The sequence below is a fragment of the Dendropsophus ebraccatus genome, chromosome 1 (assembly GCF_027789765.1).
Source record: "Dendropsophus ebraccatus isolate aDenEbr1 chromosome 1, aDenEbr1.pat, whole genome shotgun sequence".
Classification (NCBI taxonomy): Eukaryota; Metazoa; Chordata; class Amphibia; order Anura; family Hylidae; genus Dendropsophus; species Dendropsophus ebraccatus.
Genome location: NC_091454.1, coordinates 232,088,649 through 232,112,148, shown reverse-complemented (window position 1 = coordinate 232,112,148; position 23,500 = coordinate 232,088,649). Strand labels below are relative to the sequence as shown.

At 44.1% G+C, this 23,500-nt stretch overlaps 1 protein-coding gene across 1 annotated transcript in view; it reads right to left on the bottom strand.

Moving 5' to 3' along the window:
- The window catches only part of LOC138771707 (phospholipid scramblase 2-like), a 35,631-nt gene extending 12,926 nt beyond the window's left edge, over positions 1-22,705 (bottom strand). Inside the window, exons 1-4 of the mRNA XM_069951666.1 lie at positions 22,506-22,705; positions 9,120-9,173; positions 8,393-8,420; positions 552-736 (exon numbers count right to left, since the gene is read on the bottom strand). Of these exons, the coding sequence (XP_069807767.1) occupies positions 552-736; positions 8,393-8,420; positions 9,120-9,167 (261 nt within the window). The 5' untranslated portion in view covers positions 9,168-9,173; positions 22,506-22,705. The remainder of the gene's footprint in view (positions 1-551; positions 737-8,392; positions 8,421-9,119; positions 9,174-22,505) is intronic.
- Between the last annotated feature and the right edge of the window lie 795 nt (positions 22,706-23,500).

Below are 23,500 nucleotides of genomic sequence, written 5' to 3'. Positions count from 1 at the left end.
ACCTTGCTAGATCACTTTGGGATAAGTCGAGGGATTGGCCCCTTTCAGATGATCACACCTGAGGACCCTCTTCCTGGATCTAGCATGGTGTGATCTCTTCCAGCTTTATTCAGTTCTATTCACTACCGTTAGTTCTGGTATCTTCTTTCAAGAATCTACAGTCCCCCTGACAGAGTCCTGCACTATTACACAGGCCCCCTGGTAGCCGCCTATTCTCCTGAACAAGCACAACTAAACTAATCTTCAGAATTACAAGAGAAACGCAGACGATCAGACTCAAAAGCAAAGCCGCTCTGTGTGAACTTGTTCCTAAAGGCATCGTACTCTTTCCTTATGGAGTTTGCTGATCTGGATTTGGTGGTTCCTCAGTCCCAGCACATTACAGGGACACCAGGGACTGATCCTGCACCTATAACCAGTGCATGTTGGGAACCAGAGAGGCCAGATAGCACTCCGAGCCCGAAACCGCAACACCTACCCCTGCAAATAACGACTAACACCCCTGGCAGACGCAACATGACACAACACCAGGATATATAGAGGTGACTTACCCGTGTCTCCCAGCTGCAGCATTCAGAAGGTATATACATGTTAAAGACATTGTAACCCTGAATGTTCCGGATACGGACATCCATCCGAGGTCCACAGCATTCCCGATTCTCCTCTGCCTGGTATACGAGGGCTCCATGTGGTCCCAATAGGTCATAGGTGCAAGAACTCTGGAACAGGCTGCTCCCTGCAAAAACAATAGAGTTATCCATCACTGAGAATACAGCCTATCCATCCCTGAGAATACAGCCTATCCATTCCTGAGAATACAGCCTATCCATTCCTGAGAATACAGCCTATCCATTCCTGAGAATACAGCCTATCCATTCCTGAGAATACAGCCTATCCATCACTGAGAATACAGCCTACGCATCGCGGAGAATACAGCCTATCCATCACTAGAGATCAGCAGTGACATCACTGAGAATACAGCCTATCCATCACTAGAGATCAGCAGTGACATCACTGAGAATACAGCCTATCCATCACTAGAGATCAGCGGTGACATCACTGAGAATACAGCCTATCCATCACTAGAGATCAGCAGTGACATCACTGAGAATACAGCCTATCCATCACTAGAGATCAGTGACATCACTGAGAATACAGCCTATCCATCACTAGAGATCAGCAGTGACATCACTGAGAATACAGCCTATCCATCACTAGAGATCAGTGACATCACTGAGAATACAGCCTATCCATCACTAGAGATCAGCAGTGACATCACTGAGAATACAGCCTATCCATCACTAGAGATCAGCGGTGACATCACTGAGAATACAGCCTATCCATCACTAGAGATCAGTGACATCACTGAGAATACAGCCTATCCATCACTAGAGATCAGTGACATCACTGAGAATACAGCCTATCCATCACTAGAGATCAGCAGTGACATCACTGAGAATACACTGAATATAGTATAACAGCACAAGCGAAATAGAAAAAAGTAGAAAAAATTATGGATTAGTGCACGCCTCACCAGACTGGGCTCAATGTCCGGGATTATCCAATAAATTTATTGGATAATCCCGGACATTTAGCCCAGTCTGGTGAGGCGTGCACTAATCCATAATTTTTTCTACTTTTTTCTATTTTTGCCTGTGCTGTTATACTATATTCAGTGACTGATTGGACTCCGTAGCGGGCACGGCATATATATTAGTTTTGAAAAGTTTTTTGTCTAATTGTTCTGTGTGACTTTTTTGGCCAAGATGGCCACCGCATCTGCAGCCTTTTTTCACTCCAGTGATGATGTGGACAGGATTATGAGTGGAGTACCGGGTGTGGTGCCGTTCCTGAGGGTGCCTGATTTGGACAATACTAAACGGAGGTGGGAGAATATATCTAAAAAATTGATCTCCTTGGAGTTACATCTGATGACCATTGGCGAATATTATAGGGCTGGACGCATACCCAGAGGAATGAGGTCTCAACTGTCACCTAACTTGTTTCCTTCTAATGTACAGTATTGTGACCGTTTTGCACAAATCTCCAACCAGTATGCGAAGGAGATTATGCTACTTAATTTGGACTTTTTGCAAATAGAGATAAATATAGCAAATGATCATCTGAGAGAAGTGAATGAATGCCTGGCTGGGACTTTGACTGCTACTGAGTTACAGGAATATCGGGAGAGTGCGGAACAATCATTGAATGGCTTTCGTGATAAGTTGGAGAAAGTAAAGAGACAAAAATGGAATAGAGATGAGGATGACTATCGTGGTGGAAAGATTTATACCTGGCAAAAAAATGGTGTTGGTGGTCAGAGACAGAACAATCATAATGGGAAGGGTCCCCAAAAGAGGAAGAGAAGATCTAATACCTCTGATACACAGGATAACATTGACAATGAATCGGCCATTTTTTTAGATCCACAGGACGCCCCAGACGGGGTGGGAGGAAACACAGGAGGAGATACAAGAGACAAAGATGGCAGACCATACAAGAAGGACCGGGGAACAACGGGCAATCAACGCAGAGCCACGCCGAAACCTGCCCGGAGAGACTCTACTCAGAACCAGTCGACTCCGAACCCATGAGTGATCCATCTGATACACATCTCGTGGTAAATATTTCTTCACGTAATCTTACAGAGACTGAAATGAATGTTTTAAACAAAGGATTGTCTTTCTGCTCACAGAATAGTATTGATTGGTTTCAACTAGACCTTGACTTACATGAAGTGTATCGCCAGCTTAAATTAAAAGTGTGGTTCTCTGAAAAGTCTGATAAATGTGATAAGGGACTAGAGGGTCCAAGTGAACTCAATTTGGGTGATGTGGGGTTACGTAAAAGAAGTGGTTTTAATCCACCCATTACGAACCCAGTGATTGAAACATTTAAAACTAATGTAATACAACAAATGGATAGACTGAAACACACACACTTATTTAATAGCTTCAATAACATGTCGAGGAAAGAAAGGGAAGCAATAGATGTACTTAGGATGGACAATTCCATCACCATCAAACCCGCTGATAAAGGGGGAGCTTTGGTGGTGATGGATACGAGCCAATACACTGCTGAAATTGAGAGACAGCTATCTGATCGTGAGGTATATTTTCCGTTGGATCGTGATCCATTGGTGGAGATAAAAAATGAGATTGATGGGATTATTGCTGATGCGTATGCATTAAATATCATCGATACCCAACTCAGGGATTTCTTGGAAGTTACAAACCCAGTGACCCCTGTCCTGTACATACTTCCCAAAATCCATAAGTGTCTAAAAACCCCTCCTGGACGTCCTATAGTGGCAGGCTGTGGCTCTGTGTTTGGCCCTCTGGCTATTTACCTGGATAAGGTGCTCAGAGGGTTTGCCACATGTGCCAGGTCGTACATTAGGGACACTCAAGACTTTTTGTGTAAATTGAAGGAGGTAGTCGTGACAGAGCGGGTGATCCTTGTATCCTTTGATGTTACATCCCTGTATACGTCTATTGACCACACTAGGGGAATAGGGGCAGTCGAGGAGGCCCTTGACTACTCAGACATCACACCTCATGCTAAAAAATTCCTACTGGACTTGCTGACCATCATTCTGACAAAAAATTATTTTTTGTTCCGTGACCAGTTCTATGCCCAGCGGCGTGGGACCGCAATGGGCAGTAATGTCGCGCCTACATATGCCAATATGTATATGGCAGCGTTGGAGGATAGACACGTCTATGTGTCCCACCACTTCGGGCATGTCCTGAGGTGGTGGAGATACATAGACGATGTCTTTGTCATCTGGAAGGGCACAGATGAAGAACTAATGTCCTTTTACCGCTATCTTAACACTATAGATGAGACGGTCAAATTTACATATGTAGCCTCAGATGAAGGGATACAGTTTCTGGATACTTGGGTCTACAGAGAAGGTGACAGATTGTTGACGGACCTCTATGTAAAGCCGACCGATAGGAATAATTTACTTCAATTTGACAGCTTCCACCCACGACCGATGGTCCGCTCTCTACCATACAGCCAATTGCTGAGAGTGACCAGGATTGTACAAGACCAGACGAGACTCCCAAAAAGACTTGATACCATGTGTGAGAAATTTAGGGCAAGGAAGTATCCCCCGATGTTAATTGCTCAACAGAGAGAGAAGGCCCTATCCCCCAGACCAACCACGAATCCACAGGAGACAAGGACTAATCCACGGATGACAGTTGTGACTACATATTCCCATGCCAGCAGACATGTCTCACGAATACTACAGAAAGAATGGGGTGTACTTGTAGGGCATTCCCACAGATAGAGGAGTTTAATACAGCCCCCAGGATGGCATATAGGAGGCCTAGAAATCTGAAGGATACCCTAGTTAGGGCAGATTTGGGTCCCACAGCCACCACTACTCAGGGATGTCTTAGGCCCTCTAAAAATGGCTGTTTCCCTTGTCTGGGGTGTAGTAATTGCCCCCTAATGTTAAAAGGCCCCACTTTTCAACATCCTCTGACAGGACAGGTCTACAAGATCCGTAGTTATTTGACATGCCGTACTGACTTTGTGATATATGTACTTACCTGCCCCTGCAAAATGGTATATGTAGGGGAAACGACTGTGAACTGTAGATCAAGGATCAATAAACATAGGTCCACAATTAGAACCAACAGAGTGGATTTGCCTGTTTCCAACCATTTTGTGGAAATGTCTCATAGAGTAGAGGACCTGAGATTTGCTATCATTGACAGGATCCCAAGAAGACGCAGAGGAGGGGATAGGGTGGCAAAATTAAAAAAGAGAGAACTTATGTGGATACATAAACTCAACAGCTTGGCCCCACATGGTTTGAATTTGGAATTCAACATCTGATAGTGTGCCATTGAATGTACCATCTGGGATACGACTGTAACGCGGTGTGTCCCTGTAATCCTGTCCTTCCACATCTCTGTAGTGGGAGGTTACCTAGTGCCAATATTACACAGAGTTGTATTTATCTATATTGATTTATTTTGATCAGTAACCTTCTTATTTCTTTTCTTCTAGATAATTCATCTATGGGATTGGATGGAAAACTACCAACCACAAGCTTGGAAACTTTATTTGGCTCCCTTTACTCTCCATCTAAATATCTTTATATCAGAATTTTGATGTCATCTTTTCATGCACATGGAGTTATGTTTATTAAGAGGCTGATTATTCTTTTTACACTTTATACTTTGTTTAATTTTTCTGTAAAGTCATGGTAGTGGTGGAATCAGTGTGGACTAGTATGGGTTGATGATGCGAATCTATTTGCCCTTATGTGTCCCTGTAAGCACTACACAGTGCAATGTGTTCTTGTTAGCACTATATGGTGCAATATGTCCCTATAAACACTACAGAGAGTAATCTGTCCTTGTAAGTACTATATAGTGCTATTCGTCCTTGTAAGCACTATACAGTGCAACTTGTCCCTTGCCTCAATAATTGACTTGAGTTGAACTCCACGTCAGCCCCAATGATAGTCTCTTGGTTTACCGGAGGTTCATTGGTGGTCTGCTGTGTTGACTATGTGGTAGTTAGCACTATGTGTAGATTGCCATATATAAACATGAGGTTGGAGTTTCGACATACAGTCATAGAAGGTGGCGCAGTCCACCAGGGAAGGTGACGTCACGTATATATATAAGCCCATAATACGATCCACTGTTGTTGTGAGCGGGGCTGTGAGTTTCTACCAACCGACACATATGCTTCGCTACTATTCATGTCTTCCCTGTATAATCCACCTTAGTAGATTCGCAACATTAATTTATTGCTTTGACATGATATTCACTATAACCGAACTCCTGGCATCTCAGCCCTTTTTTAAGATGGCCGCCGCGGAACAGCCGACTGCTGTGCGCATGCGCGGCAGCCGGATAGTGACGCGGCAACAGTGTAGTCATTGTTTCTGCGCCTTGTTATACCTGGAGTCATGGGACGCCATTCATCCTTGTGTGTTAGGTAATAACATCCCTCCCTCGTTTTCATTATAGTATATAGTATACACATGATTGTCACTTGTTGCTTTTGTTTATGTACTAAATATTGGGATTATAGAGCGATCGGTGTGAGGATCGCTCCCTATGTCACATATTTATGAATATTAATGAACACAGACACATGATGATTTGTATGTTTTTATTGTATATACTTCACTAAACATCTATATTCTTTGATTACTTTGGAATTGCTCTATCACTGTTTATAAGATTCACAGCTGATGCTTTGAAATTGATTGTAGTGTTCACATATATAAGTGTGTGTATTGGCACTTGGTTTTATGCTTGAGGAAGGCTACTGTGTATAGCCGAAACGTCGCAACATTGAGGTGTGAATAAAAGTCACTGTTTTTCACTCTACAAAGTGCTGTCTCCTTCAAATTTATCACTGAGAATACAGCCTATCCATCACTAGAGATCAGTGACATCACTGAGAATACAGCCTATCCATCACTAGAGATCAGCGGTGACATCACTGAGAATACAGCCTATCCATCACTAGAGATCAGTGACATCACTGAGAATACAGCCTATCCATCACTAGAGATCAGTGACATCACTGAGAATACAGCCTATCCATCACTAGAGATCAGCAGTGACATCACTGAGAATACAGCCTATCCATCACTAGAGATCAGTGACATCACTGAGAATACAGCCTATCCATCACTAGAGATCAGCGGTGACATCACTGAGAATACAGCCTATCCATCACTAGAGATCAGTGACATCACTGAGAATACAGCCTATCCATCACTAGAGATTAGTGACATCACTGAGAATACAGCCTATCCATCACTAGAGATTAGTGACATCACTGAGAATACAGCCTATCCATCACTAGATATCAGCTGTGACATCACTAAGAATACAGCCTATCCATCACTAGAGATCAGCGGTGACATCACTGAGAATACAGCCTATCCATCACTAGAGATCAGTGACATCACTGAGAATACAGCCTATCCATCACTAGAGATCAGTGACATCACTGAGAATACAGCCTATCCATCACTAGAGATCAGTGACATCACTGAGAATACAGCCTATCCATCACTAGAGATCAGCGGTGACATCACTGAGAATACAGCCTATCCATCACTAGAGATCAGTGACATCACTGAGAATACAGCCTATCCATCACTAGAGATCAGTGACATCACTGACAATACAGCCTATCCATCACTAGAGATCAGCAGTGACATCACTGACAATACAGCCTATCCATCACTAGAGATCAGCGGTGACATCACTGAGAATACAGCCTATCCATCACTAGAGATCAGCGGTGACATCACTGAGAATACAGCCTATCCATCACTAGAGATCAGTGACATCACTGAGAATACAGCCTATCCATCACTAGAGATCAGTGACATCACTGAGAATACAGCGTATCCATCACTAGAGATCAGCGGTGACATCACTGAGAATACAGCCTATCCATCACTAGAGATCAGTGACATCACTGAGAATACAGCCTCTCCATCACTAGAGATCAGTGACATCACTGAGAAAACAGCCTATCCATCACTAGAGATCAGTGACATCACTGAGAATACAGCGTATCCATCACTAGAGATCAGCGGTGACATCACTGAGAATACAGCCTATCCATCACTAGAGATCAGTGACATCACTGAGAATACAGCCTATCCATCACTAGAGATCAGTGACATCACTGAGAATACAGCCTATCCATCACTAGAGATCAGTGACATCACTGAGAATACAGCGTATCCATCACTAGAGATCAGCGGTGACATCACTGAGAATACAGCCTATCCATCACTAGAGATCAGTGACATCACTGAGAATACAGCCTATCCATCACTAGAGATCAGTGACATCACTGAGAATACAGCCTATCCATCACTAGAGATCAGTGACATCACTGAGAATACAGCCTATCCATCACTAGAGATCAGCGGTGACATCACTGAGAATACAGCCTATCCATCACTAGAGATCAGCAGTGACATCACTGAGAATACAGCCTATCCATCACTAGAGATCAGTGACATCACTGAGAATACAGCCTATCCATCACTAGAGATCAGCGGTGACATCACTGAGAATACAGCCTATCCATCACTAGAGATCAGTGACATCACTGAGAATACAGCCTATCCATCACTAGAGATCAGCGGTGACATCACTGAGAATACAGCCTATCCATCACTAGAGATCAGTGACATCACTGAGAATACAGCCTATCCATCACTAGAGATCAGCGGTGACATCACTGAGAATACAGCCTATCCATCACTAGAGATCAGTGACATCACTGAGAATACAGCCTATCCATCACTAGAGATCAGTGACATCACCCATATCCAGTCATACATAACCTTACACAGTGTAATATAGGCTCCAGCACTTACACTTCTGATGAATGTGGAACTGACTGACCTGTAAGAAAGCAGAGAAATTTGTGAGAATATCAACATGTATCATCATCATCATCACTACTACTACTACCATCCCCATCATCACTACTACTACTACTATCATCCTTACTACTACTACCATCCTTACTACTACTACTACTATCATCCTTACCACCACCACCATCACTACTACTGCCAAGCCATCACTAATGCCATTACTACCACCTGCACCATCACTACTACCACCACCACCATCATCACTACTACTACTACTACTATCATCCCCATCACACTACTACCACCTGCACCATCACTACTACCACCACCACCATCACTACTACCATCACTACTATCACCGCCATCACTACTATCACCACCATTACTAATGTCATCACTACTACCACCACCATCACTAACGCCATCACTACTGCCACCACCATCATCCCTAACATCACCGACATCACTACCACCACAACCATCATCACTACCCCGGCATCCCTACTGCCACCACCATCCCTACCATGCACAATGATGGTAGATACTGGTGTAAGACTGGTGATCAGTAATGATCTGCTGCACTGTGAGGTGGTCGGTGGATTGTAGTGACTGACGTATGAGTGTGATACATCCGTCTGTATAGAAGGTTGTGCTGAACCAAACCTTACAACACGTTGCTGATCACTACACAACAACCTCCATCTTCTCTCGCTGATCATCTCACCGGAATTAACTCATGAAGTCCAGGGGGAACGAAAGAAGATCCGGCCATTGTGACCTGTAATAAGAGAGAAGTCACCATCACTATAACTGTGCAAATACTACTCCACATGTATACACTACTGTCCTAATACTGCTCCACCACTACCACATGTATACACTACTGTCCTAATACTGCTCCACCACCACCACATGTATACACTACTGTCCTAATACTGCTCCACCACCACCACCACATGTATACACTACTGTCCTAATACTGCTACACCACCACCACTACATGTATACACTACTGTCCTAATACTGCTCCACCACCACCACCACATGTATACACTACTGTCCTAATACTGCTACACCACCACCACTACATGTATACACTACTGTCCTAATACTGCTCCACCACTACCACATGTATACACTACTGTCCTAATACTGCTCCACCACTACATGTACACACTACTGTCCTAATACTGCTCCACCACATGTATACACTACTGTCCTAATACTGCTCCACCACCACCACCACATGTATACACTACTGTCCTAATACTGCTCCACCACCACCACCACCACCACATGTATACACTACTGTCCTAATACTGCTCCACCACTACATGTATACACTACTGTCCTAATACTGCTCCACCACATGTATACACTACTGTCCTAATACTGCTCCAGCACTACATGTATACACTGCTGTCCTAATACTGCTCCACCACCACCACTACATGTATACACTACTGTCCTAATACTGCTCCACCACCACCACTACATGTATACACTACTGTCCTAATACTGCTCCACCACCACTACCACTACATGTATATACTACTATCCTAATACTGCTCCACCACCACCACCACATGTATACACTACTGTCCTAATACTGCACCACCACCACCACATGTATACACTACTGTCCTAATACTGCTCCACCACCACCACCACCACATGTATACACTACTGTCCTAATACTGCTCCACCACCACCACCACATGTATACACTACTGTCCTAATACTGCTCCACCACCACCACCACCACCACATGTATACACTACTGTCCTAATACTGCTCCACCACATGTATACACTACTGTCCTAATACTGCTCCAGCACTACATGTATACACTGCTGTCCTAATACTGCTCCACCACTACATGTATACACTACTGTCCTAATACTGCTCCACCACCACCACTACATGTATACACTACTGTCCTAATACTGCTCCACCACCACTACCACTACATGTATATACTACTATCCTAATACTGCTCCACCACCACCACTACATGTATACACTACTGTCCTAATACTGCTTCACCAACACCACTACATGTACACACTACTGTCCTAATACTGCTCCACCACCACCACTACATGAATACACTACTGTCCTAATACTGCTCCACCACCACTACATGTATACACTACTGTCCTAATACTGCTCCACCACCACTACATGTATACACTACTGTCCTAATACTGCTCCACCACCACTACATGTATACACTACTGTCCTAATACTGCTCCACCACATGTATACACTATTGTCCTAATACTGCTCCACCACCACATGTATACTCTACTGTCCTAATACTGCTCCACCACCACATGTATACACTACTGTCCTAATACTGCTCCACCACCACATGTATACACTACTGTCCTAATACTGCTCCACCACCACTACATGTATACACTACTGTCCTAATACTGCTCCACCACCACTACATGTATACACTACTGTCCTAATACTGCTCCACCACCACCACATGTATACACTAATGTCCTAATACTGCTCCACCACCACCACATGTATACACTACTGTCCTAATACTGCTCCACCACCACCACTACATGTATACACTACTGTCCTAATACTGCTCCACCACTACATGTATACACTAATGTCCTAATACTGCTCCACCACTACATGTATACACTACTGTCCTAATACTGCTCCACCACCACCACCACATGTATACACTACTGTCCTAATACTGCTCCACCACATGTATACACTACTGTCCTAATACTGCTCCAGCACTACATGTATACACTACTGTCCTAATACTGCTCCACCACCACCACATGTATATACTACTGTCCTAATACTGCTCCACCACTACTACATGTATACACTACTGTCCTAATACTGCTCCACCACCACCACATGTATACACTACTGTCCTAATACTGCTCCACCACCACATGTATACACTACTGTCCTAATACTGCTCCACCACCACCACATGTATACACTACTGTCCTAATACTGCTCCACCACCACTACCACTACATGTATATACTACTATCCTAATACTGCTCCACCACTACATGTATACACTACTGTCCTAATACTGCTCCACCACCACCACTACATGTATACACTGCTGTCCTAATACTGCTCCACCACTACATGTATACACTACTGTCCTAATACTGCTCCACCACCACCACTACATGTATACACTACTGTCCTAATACTGCTCCACCACCACTACCACTACATGTATATACTACTATCCTAATACTGCTCCACCACCACCACTACATGTATACACTACTGTCCTAATACTGCTTCACCAACACCACTACATGTACACACTACTGTCCTAATACTGCTCCACCACCACCACTACATGAATACACTACTGTCCTAATACTGCTCCACCACCACTACATGTATACACTACTGTCCTAATACTGCTCCACCACCACTACATGTATACACTACTGTCCTAATACTGCTCCACCACATGTATACACTATTGTCCTAATACTGCTCCACCACCACATGTATACTCTACTGTCCTAATACTGCTCCACCACCACCACATGTATACACTACTGTCCTAATACTGCTCCACCACCACCACATGTATACACTACTGTCCTAATACTGCTCCACCACCACATGTATACACTACTGTCCTAATACTGCTCCACCACCACTACATGTATACACTACTGTCCTAATACTGCTCCACCACCACTACATGTATACACTACTGTCCTAATACTGCTCCACCACCACCACATGTATACACTAATGTCCTAATACTGCTCCACCACCACCACATGTATACACTACTGTCCTAATACTGCTCCACCACCACCACTACATGTATACACTACTGTCCTAATACTGCTCCACCACTACATGTATACACTAATGTCCTAATACTGCTCCACCACCACCACTACATGTATACACTACTGTCCTAATACTGCTCCACCACAACATGTATACACTACTGTCCTAATACTGCTCCACCACCACCACCACATGTATACACTACTGTCCTAATACTGCTCCACCACCACTACATGTATATACTACTGTCCTAATACTGCTCCACCACTACATGTATACACTACTGTCCTAATACTGCTCCACCACCACCACCACCACATGTATACACTACTGTCCTAATACTGCTCCACCACCACTACATGTATACACTACTGTCCTAATACTGCTCCACCACCACTACATGTATACACTACTGTCCAAATACTGCTCCACCACCACCACCACTACATGTATACACTACTGTCCTAATACTGCTCCACCACCACCACTACATGTATACACTACTGTCCTAATACTGCTCCACCACCACTACATGTATACACTACTGTCCTAATACTGCTCCACCACCACCACATGTATACACTAATGTCCTAATACTGCTCCACCACCACCACATGTATACACTACTGTCCTAATACTGCTCCACCACCACCACCACTACATGTATACACTACTGTCCTAATACTGCTCCACCACTACATGTATACACTAATGTCCTAATACTGCTCCACCACCACCACTACATGTATACACTACTGTCCTAATACTGCTCCACCACTACATGTATACACTACTGTCCTAATACTGCTCCACCACCACCACCACATGTATACACTACTGTCCTAATACTGCTCCACCACCACTACATGTATATACTACTGTCCTAATACTGCTCCACCACCACATGTATACACTACTGTCCTAATACTGCTCCACCACCACTACCACATGTATACACTACTGTCCTAATACTGCTCCAGCACTACATGTATACACTACTGTCCTAATACTGCTCCACCACTACATGTATACACTACTGTCCTAATACTGCTCCACCACCACTACATGTATACACTACTGTCCTAATACTGCTCCACCACCACTACATGTATACACTACTGTCCTAATACTGCTCCACCACCACTACCACTATATGTATATACTACTATCCTAATACTGCTCCACCACCACCACATGTATACACTACTGTCCTAATACTGCTCCACCACCACCACTACATGTATACACTACTGTCCTAATACTGCTCCACCACCACTACATGCATACACTACTGTCCTAATACTGCTCCATCACCACTACATGTATACACTACTGTCCTAATACTGCTCCACCACCACCACCACTACATGTATACACTACTGTCCTAATACTGCTCCACCACCACCACCACATGAATACACTACTGTCCTTATACTGCTCCACCACCACATGTATACACTACTGTCCTAATACTGCTCCACCACCACTACATGTATACACTACTGTCCTAATACTGCTCCACCACCACATGTATACACTACTGTCCTAATACTGCTCCACCACCACTACATGTATACACTACTGTCCTAATACTGCTCCACCACCACCACTACATGTATACACTACTGTCCTAATACTGCTCCACCACCACTACATGTATACACTACTGTCCTAATACTGCTCCACCACCACTACATGTATACACTACTGTCCTAATACTGCTCCACCACCACTACATGTATACACTACTGTTCTAATACTGCTCCACCACTACCACCACATGAATACACTACTGTCCTAATACTGCTCCACCACTACATGTATACACTACTGTCCTAATACTGCTCCACCACTACATGTATACACTACTGTCCTAATACTGCTCCACCACCACTACATGTATACACTACTGTCCTAATACTGCTCCACCACCACCACATGTATACACTACTGTCCAAATACTGCTCCACCACCACCACTACATGTATACACTACTGTCCTAATACTGCTCCACCACCACTACATGTATACACTACTGTCCTAATACTGCTACACCACCACCACATGTATACACTAATGTCCTAATACTGCTCCACCACCACCACTACATGTATACACTACTGTCCTAATACTGCTCCACCACTACATGTATACACTACTGTCCTAATACTGCTCCACCACCACCACCACATGTATACACTACTGTCCTAATACTGCTCCACCACCACTACATGTATATACTACTGTCTTAATACTGCTCCACCACCACATGTATACACTACTGTCCTAATACTGCTCCAGCACTACATGTATACACTACTGTCCTAATACTGCTCCACCACTACATGTATACACTACTGTCCTAATACTGCTCCACCACCACTACATGTATACACTACTGTCTTAATACTGCTCCACCACCACTACATGTATACACTACTGTCCTAATACTGCTCCACCACCACTACCACTACATGTATATACTACTATCCTAATACTGCTCCACCACCACCACATGTATACACTACTGTCCTAATACTGCTCCACCACCACCACTACATGTATACACTACTGTCCTAATACTGCTCCACCACCACTACATGCATACACTACTGTCCTAATACTGCTCCACCACCACTACATGTATACACTACTGTCCTAATACTGCTCCACCACCACTACATGTATACACTACTGTCCTAATACTGCTCCACCACCACCACTACATGTACACACTACTGTCCTAATACTGCTCCACCACCACCACCACATGAATACACTACTGTCCTAATACTGCTCCACCACTACATGTATACACTACTGTCCTAATACTGCTCCACCACCACTACATGTATACACTACTGTCCTAATACTGCTCCACCACCACTACCACATGTATACACTACTGTCCTAATACTGCTCCACCACCACCACTACATGTATACACTACTGTCCTAATACCGCTCCACCACTACATGTATACACTACTGTCCTAATACTGCTCCACTACATGTATACACTACTGTCCTAATACTGCTCCACCACCACTACATGTATACACTACTGTCCTATTACTGCTCCACCACCACTACATGTATACACTACTGTCCTAATACTGCTCCACCACCACTACATGTATACACTACTGTCCTAATACTGCTCCACCACCACATGTATACACTACTGTCCTAATACTGCTCCACCACCACCACATGTATACACTACTGTCCTAACACTGCTCCACCACCACCACATGTATACACTACTGTCCTAATACTGCTCCACCACCACTACCACATGTATGCACTACTGTCCTAATACTGCTCCACCACTACATGTATACACTACTGTCCTAATACTGCTCCACCACCACCACCACATGTATACACTACTGTCCTAATACCGCTCCACCACCACTACATGTATACACTACTGTCCTAATACTGCTCCACCACTACATGTATACACTACTGTCCTAATACTGCTCCACCACCACTACATGTATACACTACTGTCCTAATACTGCTCCACCACTACATGTACACACTACTGTCCTAATACTGCTCCACCACTACATGTATACACTACTGTCCTAATACTGCTCCACCACCACTACCACTACATGTATATACTACTATCCTAATACTGCTCCACCACCACCACATGTATACACTACTGTCCTAATACTGCTCCACCACCACCACTACATGTATACACTACTGTCCTAATACTGCTCCACCACCACTACATGCATACACTACTGTCCTAATACTGCTCCACCACCACCAATGTATACATACTGTCCTAATACTGCCCTCCACCACCACCACATGTATACACTACTGTGCCTAATACTGCCTCCACCACCACCACTACATGTATACACTACTGTCCTAATACTGCTCCACCACCACTACATGTACACACTACTGTCCTAATACTGCTCCACCACCACCACCACATGAATACACTACTGTCCTAATACTGCTCCACCACTACATGTATACACTACTGTCCTAATACTGCTCCACCACCACTACCACATGTATACACTACTGTCCTAATACTGCTCCACCACCACCACCACATGTATACACTACTGTCCTAATACCGCTCCACCACTACATGTATACACTACTGTCCTAATACTGCTCCACTACATGTATACACTACTGTTCTAATACTGCTCCACCACTACATGTATACACTACTGTCCTAATACTGCTCCACCACTACATGTATACACTACTGTCCTAATACTGCTCCACCACTACATGTATACACTACTGTCCTCATACTGCTCCACCACTACATGTATACACTACTGTCCTTATACTGCTCCACCACCACATGTATACACTACTGTCCTAATACTGCTCCACCACCACCACATGTATACACTACTGTCCTAATACTGCTCCACCAACACCACTACATGTATACACTACTGTCCTAATACTGCTCCAACACTACATGTATACACTACTGTCCTAATACTGCTCCACCACCACCACCACCACCCTATGTATACACTACTGTCCTAATACTGCTCCACCACCACTACATGTATACACTACTGTACTTATACTGCTCCACCACCACCACTACATGTATACACTACTGTCCTAATACTGCTCCACCACCACCACATGTATACACTACTGTCCTAATACTGCTCCACCACATGTATACACTATTGTCCTAATACTGCTCCACCACCACATGTATACTCTACTGTCCTAATACTGCTCCACCACCACTACATGTACACACTACTGTCCTAATACTGCTTCACCACCACCACATGTATACACTACTGTCCTAATACTGCTCCACCACCACCACTACATGTATACACTACTGTCCTAATACTGCTCCACCACCACTACATGTATACACTACTGTCCTAATACTGCTCCACCACCACCACTACATGTATACACTACTGTCCTAATACTGCTCCACCACCACTACATGTATACACTACTGTCCTAATACTGCACCACCACCACCACATGTATACACTACTGTCCTAATACTGCTCCACCACCACTACATGTATACACTACTGTCCTAATATTGCTCCACCACCACCACTACATGTATACACTACTGTCCTAATACTTCTCCACCACCACCACATGTATACACTACTGTCCTAATACTGCTCCACCACCACCACTACATGTATACACTACTGTCCCAATACTGCTCCACTACATGTATACACTACTGTCCTAATACTGCTCCACCACCACTACATGTATACACTACTGTCCTATTACTGCTCCACCACCACTACATGTATACACTACTGTCCTAATACTGCTCCACCACCACTACATGTATACACTACTGTCCTAATACTGCTCCACCACCACTACATGTATACACTAATATCCTAATACTGCTCCACCACCACTACATGTATACACTACTGTCCTAATACTGCTCCACCACCACCATTACATGTATACACTACTGTCCTAATACTGCTCGACCAACACCACTACATGTATACACTACTGTCCTAATACTGCTCCACCACTACATGTATACACTACTGTCCTAATACTGCTCCACCACCACCACCACATGTATACACTACTGTCCTAATACTGCTCCACCACCACCACTACATGTATATACTACTGTCCTAATACTGCTCCACCACCACCACATGTATACACTACTGTCCTAATACTGCTCCACCACCACTACCACATGTATACACTACTGTCGGAATACTGCTCCACCACTACATGTATACACTACTGTCCTAGTACTGCTCCACCACCACTACATGTATACACTACTGTCCTAATACTGCTCCACCACCACTACATGTATACACTACTGTCCTAATACTGCTCCACCACCACTACATGTATACACTACTGTCCTAATACTGCTCCACCACCACCACCACATGTATACACTACTGTCCTAATACTGCTCCACCACCACCACATGTATACACTACTGTCCTAATACTGCTCCACCACCACCACCACATGTATACACTACTGTCCTAATACTGCTCCACCACCACCACATGTATACACTACTGTCCTAATACTGCTCCACCACCACTACCACATGTATACACTACTGTCCTAATACTGCTCCACCACTACATGTATACACTAATGTCCTAATACTGCTCCACCAGCACCAATACATGTATACACTACTGTCATAATACTGCTCCACCACCACTACATGTATACACTAATGTCCTAATACTGCTCCACTACCACTACATGTATACACTACTGTCCTAATACTGCTCCACCACCACTACATGTATACACTACTGTCCTAATACTGCTCCACCACCACTACATGTATACACTACTGTCCTAATACTGCTCCACCACCACCACCACATGTATACACTACTGTCCTAATACTGCTCCACCACCACCACTACATGTATACACTACTGTCCTAATACTGCTCCACCACTACATGTATACACTACTGTCCTAATACTGCTCCACCACCACTACATGTATACACTACTGTCCTAATACTGCTCCCCCACCACTACATGTATACACTACTGTCCTAATACTGCTCCACCACCACCACATGTATACACTACTGTCCTAATACTGCTCCACCACCACTACATGTATATACTACTGTCCTAATACTGCTCCACCACCACCACCACTACATGTATATACTACTATCCTAATACTGCTCCACCACCACCACATGTATACACTACTGTCCTAATACTGCTCCACCACCACTACATGTATACACTACTGTCCTAATACTGCTCCACCACCACATGAATACACTACTGTCCTAATACTGCTCCATCACTACATGTATACACTACTGTCCTAATACTGCTCCACCACTACATGTATACACTACTGTCCTAATACTGCTCCACCACCACTACATGTATACACTACTGTCCTAATACTGCTCCACCACCACTACATGTATATACTACTGTCCTAATACTGCTCCACCACCACCACATGTATACACTACTGTCCTAATACTGCTCCACCACCACCACTACATGTATACACTACTGTCCTAATACTGCTCCACCACCACCACCACCACATGTATACACTACTGTCCTAATACTGCTCCACCACCACCACCACATGTATACACTACTGTCCCAATACTGCTCCACCACTACATGTATACACTACTGTCCTAATACTGCTCCACCACCACCACATGTATACACTACTGTCCTAATACTGCTCCACCACCACCACTACATGTATACACTACTGTCCTAATACTGCTCCACCACCACCACCACTACATGTATACACTACTGTCCTAATACTGCTCCACCACCACCACTACATGTATACACTACTGTCCTAATACTGCTCGACCAACACCACTACATGTATACACTACTGTCCTAATACTGCTCCACCACCACCACATGTATACACTACTGTCCTAATACTGCTCCACCACCACTACATGTATACACTACTGTCCTAATACTGCTCCACGACCACCACATGTATACACTACTGTCCTAATACTGCTCCACCACCACATGTATACACTACTGTCCTAATACTGCTCCACCACCACCACATGTATACACTACTGTCCTAATACTGCTCCACCACCACCACTACATGTATACACTACTGTCCAAATACTGCTCGACCAACACCACTACATGTATACACTACTGTCCTAATACTGCTCCACCACCACATGTATACACTACTGTCCTAATACTGCTCCACCACCACCACATGTATACACTGCTGTCCTAATACTGCTCCACCCACCACCACATGTATACACTACTGTCCTAATACTTCTCCACCACCACCACATGTATACACTGCTGTCCTAATACTGCTCCACCACCACATGTATACACTACTGTCCTAATACTGCTCCACCACCACTACATGTATACACTACTGTCCTAATACTGCTCCACCACCACTACATGTATACACTGCTGTCCTAATACTGCTACACCACCACTACATGTATACACTACTGTCCTAATACTGCTCCACCACCACTACATGTATACACTACTGTCCTAATACTGCTCCACCACCACTACATGTATACACTACTGTCCTAATACTGCTCCACCACCACCACCACTACATGTATACACTACTGTCCTAATACTGCTCCACCACCACTACATGTATACACTACTGTCCTAATACTGCTCCACCACCACTACATGTATACACTACTGTCCTAATACTGCTCCACCACCACTACATGTATACACTACTGTCCTAATACTGCTCCACGACCACCACATGTATACACTACTGTCCTAATACTGCTCCACCACCACATGTATACACTACTGTCCTAATACTGCTCCACCACCACTACATGTATACACTACTGTCCTAATACTGCTCCACCACCACCACTACATGTATACACTACTGTCCTAATACTGCTCCACCACCACCACTACATGTATACACTACTGTCCTAATACTGCTCCACCACCACTACCACATGTATACACTACTGTCGGAATACTGCTCCACCACTACATGTATACACTACTGTCCTAATACTGCTCCACCACCACCACCACATGTATACACTACTGTCCTAATACTGCTCCACCACCACCACTACATGTATACACTACTGTCCTAATACTGCTCCACCACCACCACAAGTATACACTACTGTCCTAATACTGCTCCACCACCACCACTACATGTATACACTACTGTACTTATACTGCTCCACCACCACCACTACATGTATACACTACTGTCCTAATACTGCTCCACCACCACATGTATACACTACTGTCCTAATACTGCTCCACCACCACTACATGTATACACTACTGTCCTAATACTGCTCCACCCCCACCACTACATGTACACACTACTGTCCTAATACTGCTCCACCACCACATGTATACACTACTGTCCTAATACTGCTCCACCACCACTACATGTATACACTACTGTCCTAATACTGCTCCACCACCACTACATGTATACACTACTGTCCTAATACTGCTCCACCACCACCACTACATGTATACACTACTGTCCTAATACTGCTCCACCACCACCACCACTACATGTATACACTACTGTCCTAATACTGCTCCACCACACCACTACATGTATACACTACCTGTCCTAATACTGCCTCGACAACACCACTACATGTATACACTACTGTCCTAATACTGCTCCACCACCACCACATGTATACACTACTGTCCTAATACTGCTCCACCACCACTACATGTATACACTACTGTCCTAATACTGCTCCACGACCACCACATGTATACACTACTGTCCTAATACTGCTCCACCACCACATGTATACACTACTGTCCTAATACTGCTCCACCACCACCACATGTATACACTACTGTCCTAATACTGCACCACCACCACTACATGTATACACTACTGTCCAAATACTGCTCGACCAACACCACTACATGTATACACTACTGTCCTAATACTGCTCCACCACCACATGTATACACTACTGTCCTAATACTGCTCCACCACCACATGTATACACTGCTGTCCTAATACTGCTCCACCCACCACCACATGTATACACTGCTGTCCTAATACTGCTCCACCACCACATGTATACACTACTGTCCTAATACTGCTCCACCACCACTACATGTGTACACTACTGTCCTAATACTGCTCCACCACCACTACATGTATACACTGCTGTCCTAATACTGCTCCACCACCACTACATGTATACACTACTGTCCTAATACTGCTCCACCACCACTACATGTATACACTACTGTCCTAATACTGCTCCACCCACCACCACATGTATACACTACTGTCCTAATACTGCTCCACCACCACCACTACATGTATACACTACTGTCCTAATACTGCTCCACCACCACCACCACTACATGTATACACTACTGTCCTAATACTGCTCCACCACTACCACTACATGTATACACTGCTGTCCTAATACTGCTCCACCACCACTACATGTATACACTACTGTCCTAATACTGCTCCACCCACCACCACATGTATACACTGCTGTCCTAATACTGCTCCACCACCACTACATGTATACACTACTGTCCTAATACTGCTCCACCACCACTACATGTTTACACTACTGTCCTAATACTGCTCCACCACCACTACATGTATACACTACTGTCCTAATACTGCTCCACCACCACCACCACTACATGTATACACTACTGTCCTAATACTGCTCCACCACCACTACATGTATACACTACTGTACTTACGTTTCCTTCTCCTTCGCTCCTTCTCTGGCTCTGGACACCGTGTTCCACAACAGGATATTGTACTGCGCCATGATGTAATCAGAGGAGTGACTGGGAAATGCCCGGATGTCCGAGTGCTCTAACGTCATGTGATTACAACACCGCGCACACTAACTGTCATACAGGACAGGGGAAGTTATACTGTGCACTGTATATATATACTGAGGATTACACCCAGCATACAGGACAGGAGAAGTGGTACTGTGCACTGCATATATATATACTGAGGATTACACCCAGCATACAGGACAGGAGAAGTGGTACTGTGCACTGCATATATATATACTGAGGATTACACCCAGCATACAGGACAGGAGAAGTGGTACTGTGCACTGTATATATATATATATACTGAGGATTACACCCAGCATACAGGACAGGAGAAGTGGTACTGTGCACTGCATATATATATACTGAGGATTACACCCAGCATACAGGACAGGAGAAGTGGTACTGTGCACTGTATATATATACTGAGGATTACACCCAGCATACAGGACATGGGAAGTGGTACTGTGCACTGTATATATATACTGAGGATTACACCCAGCATACAGGACAGGAGAAGTGGTACTGTGCACTGTATATATATATACTGAGGATTACACCCAGCATACAGGACAGGAGAAGTGGTACTGTGCACTGTATATATATATATACTGAGGATTACACCCAGCATACAGGACAGGAGAAGTGGTACTGTGCACTGTGTATATATATATATATATATATATATATATATATATATATATATATATATATATATATATATACTGAGGATTACACCCAGCATACAGGACAGGAGAAGTGGTACTGTGCACTGTATATATACTGAGGATTACACCCAGCATACAGGACAGGAGAAGTGGTACTGTGCACTGTATATATATATATATATATATATATATATATATATACTGAGGATTACACCCAGCATACAGGACAGGAGAAGTGGT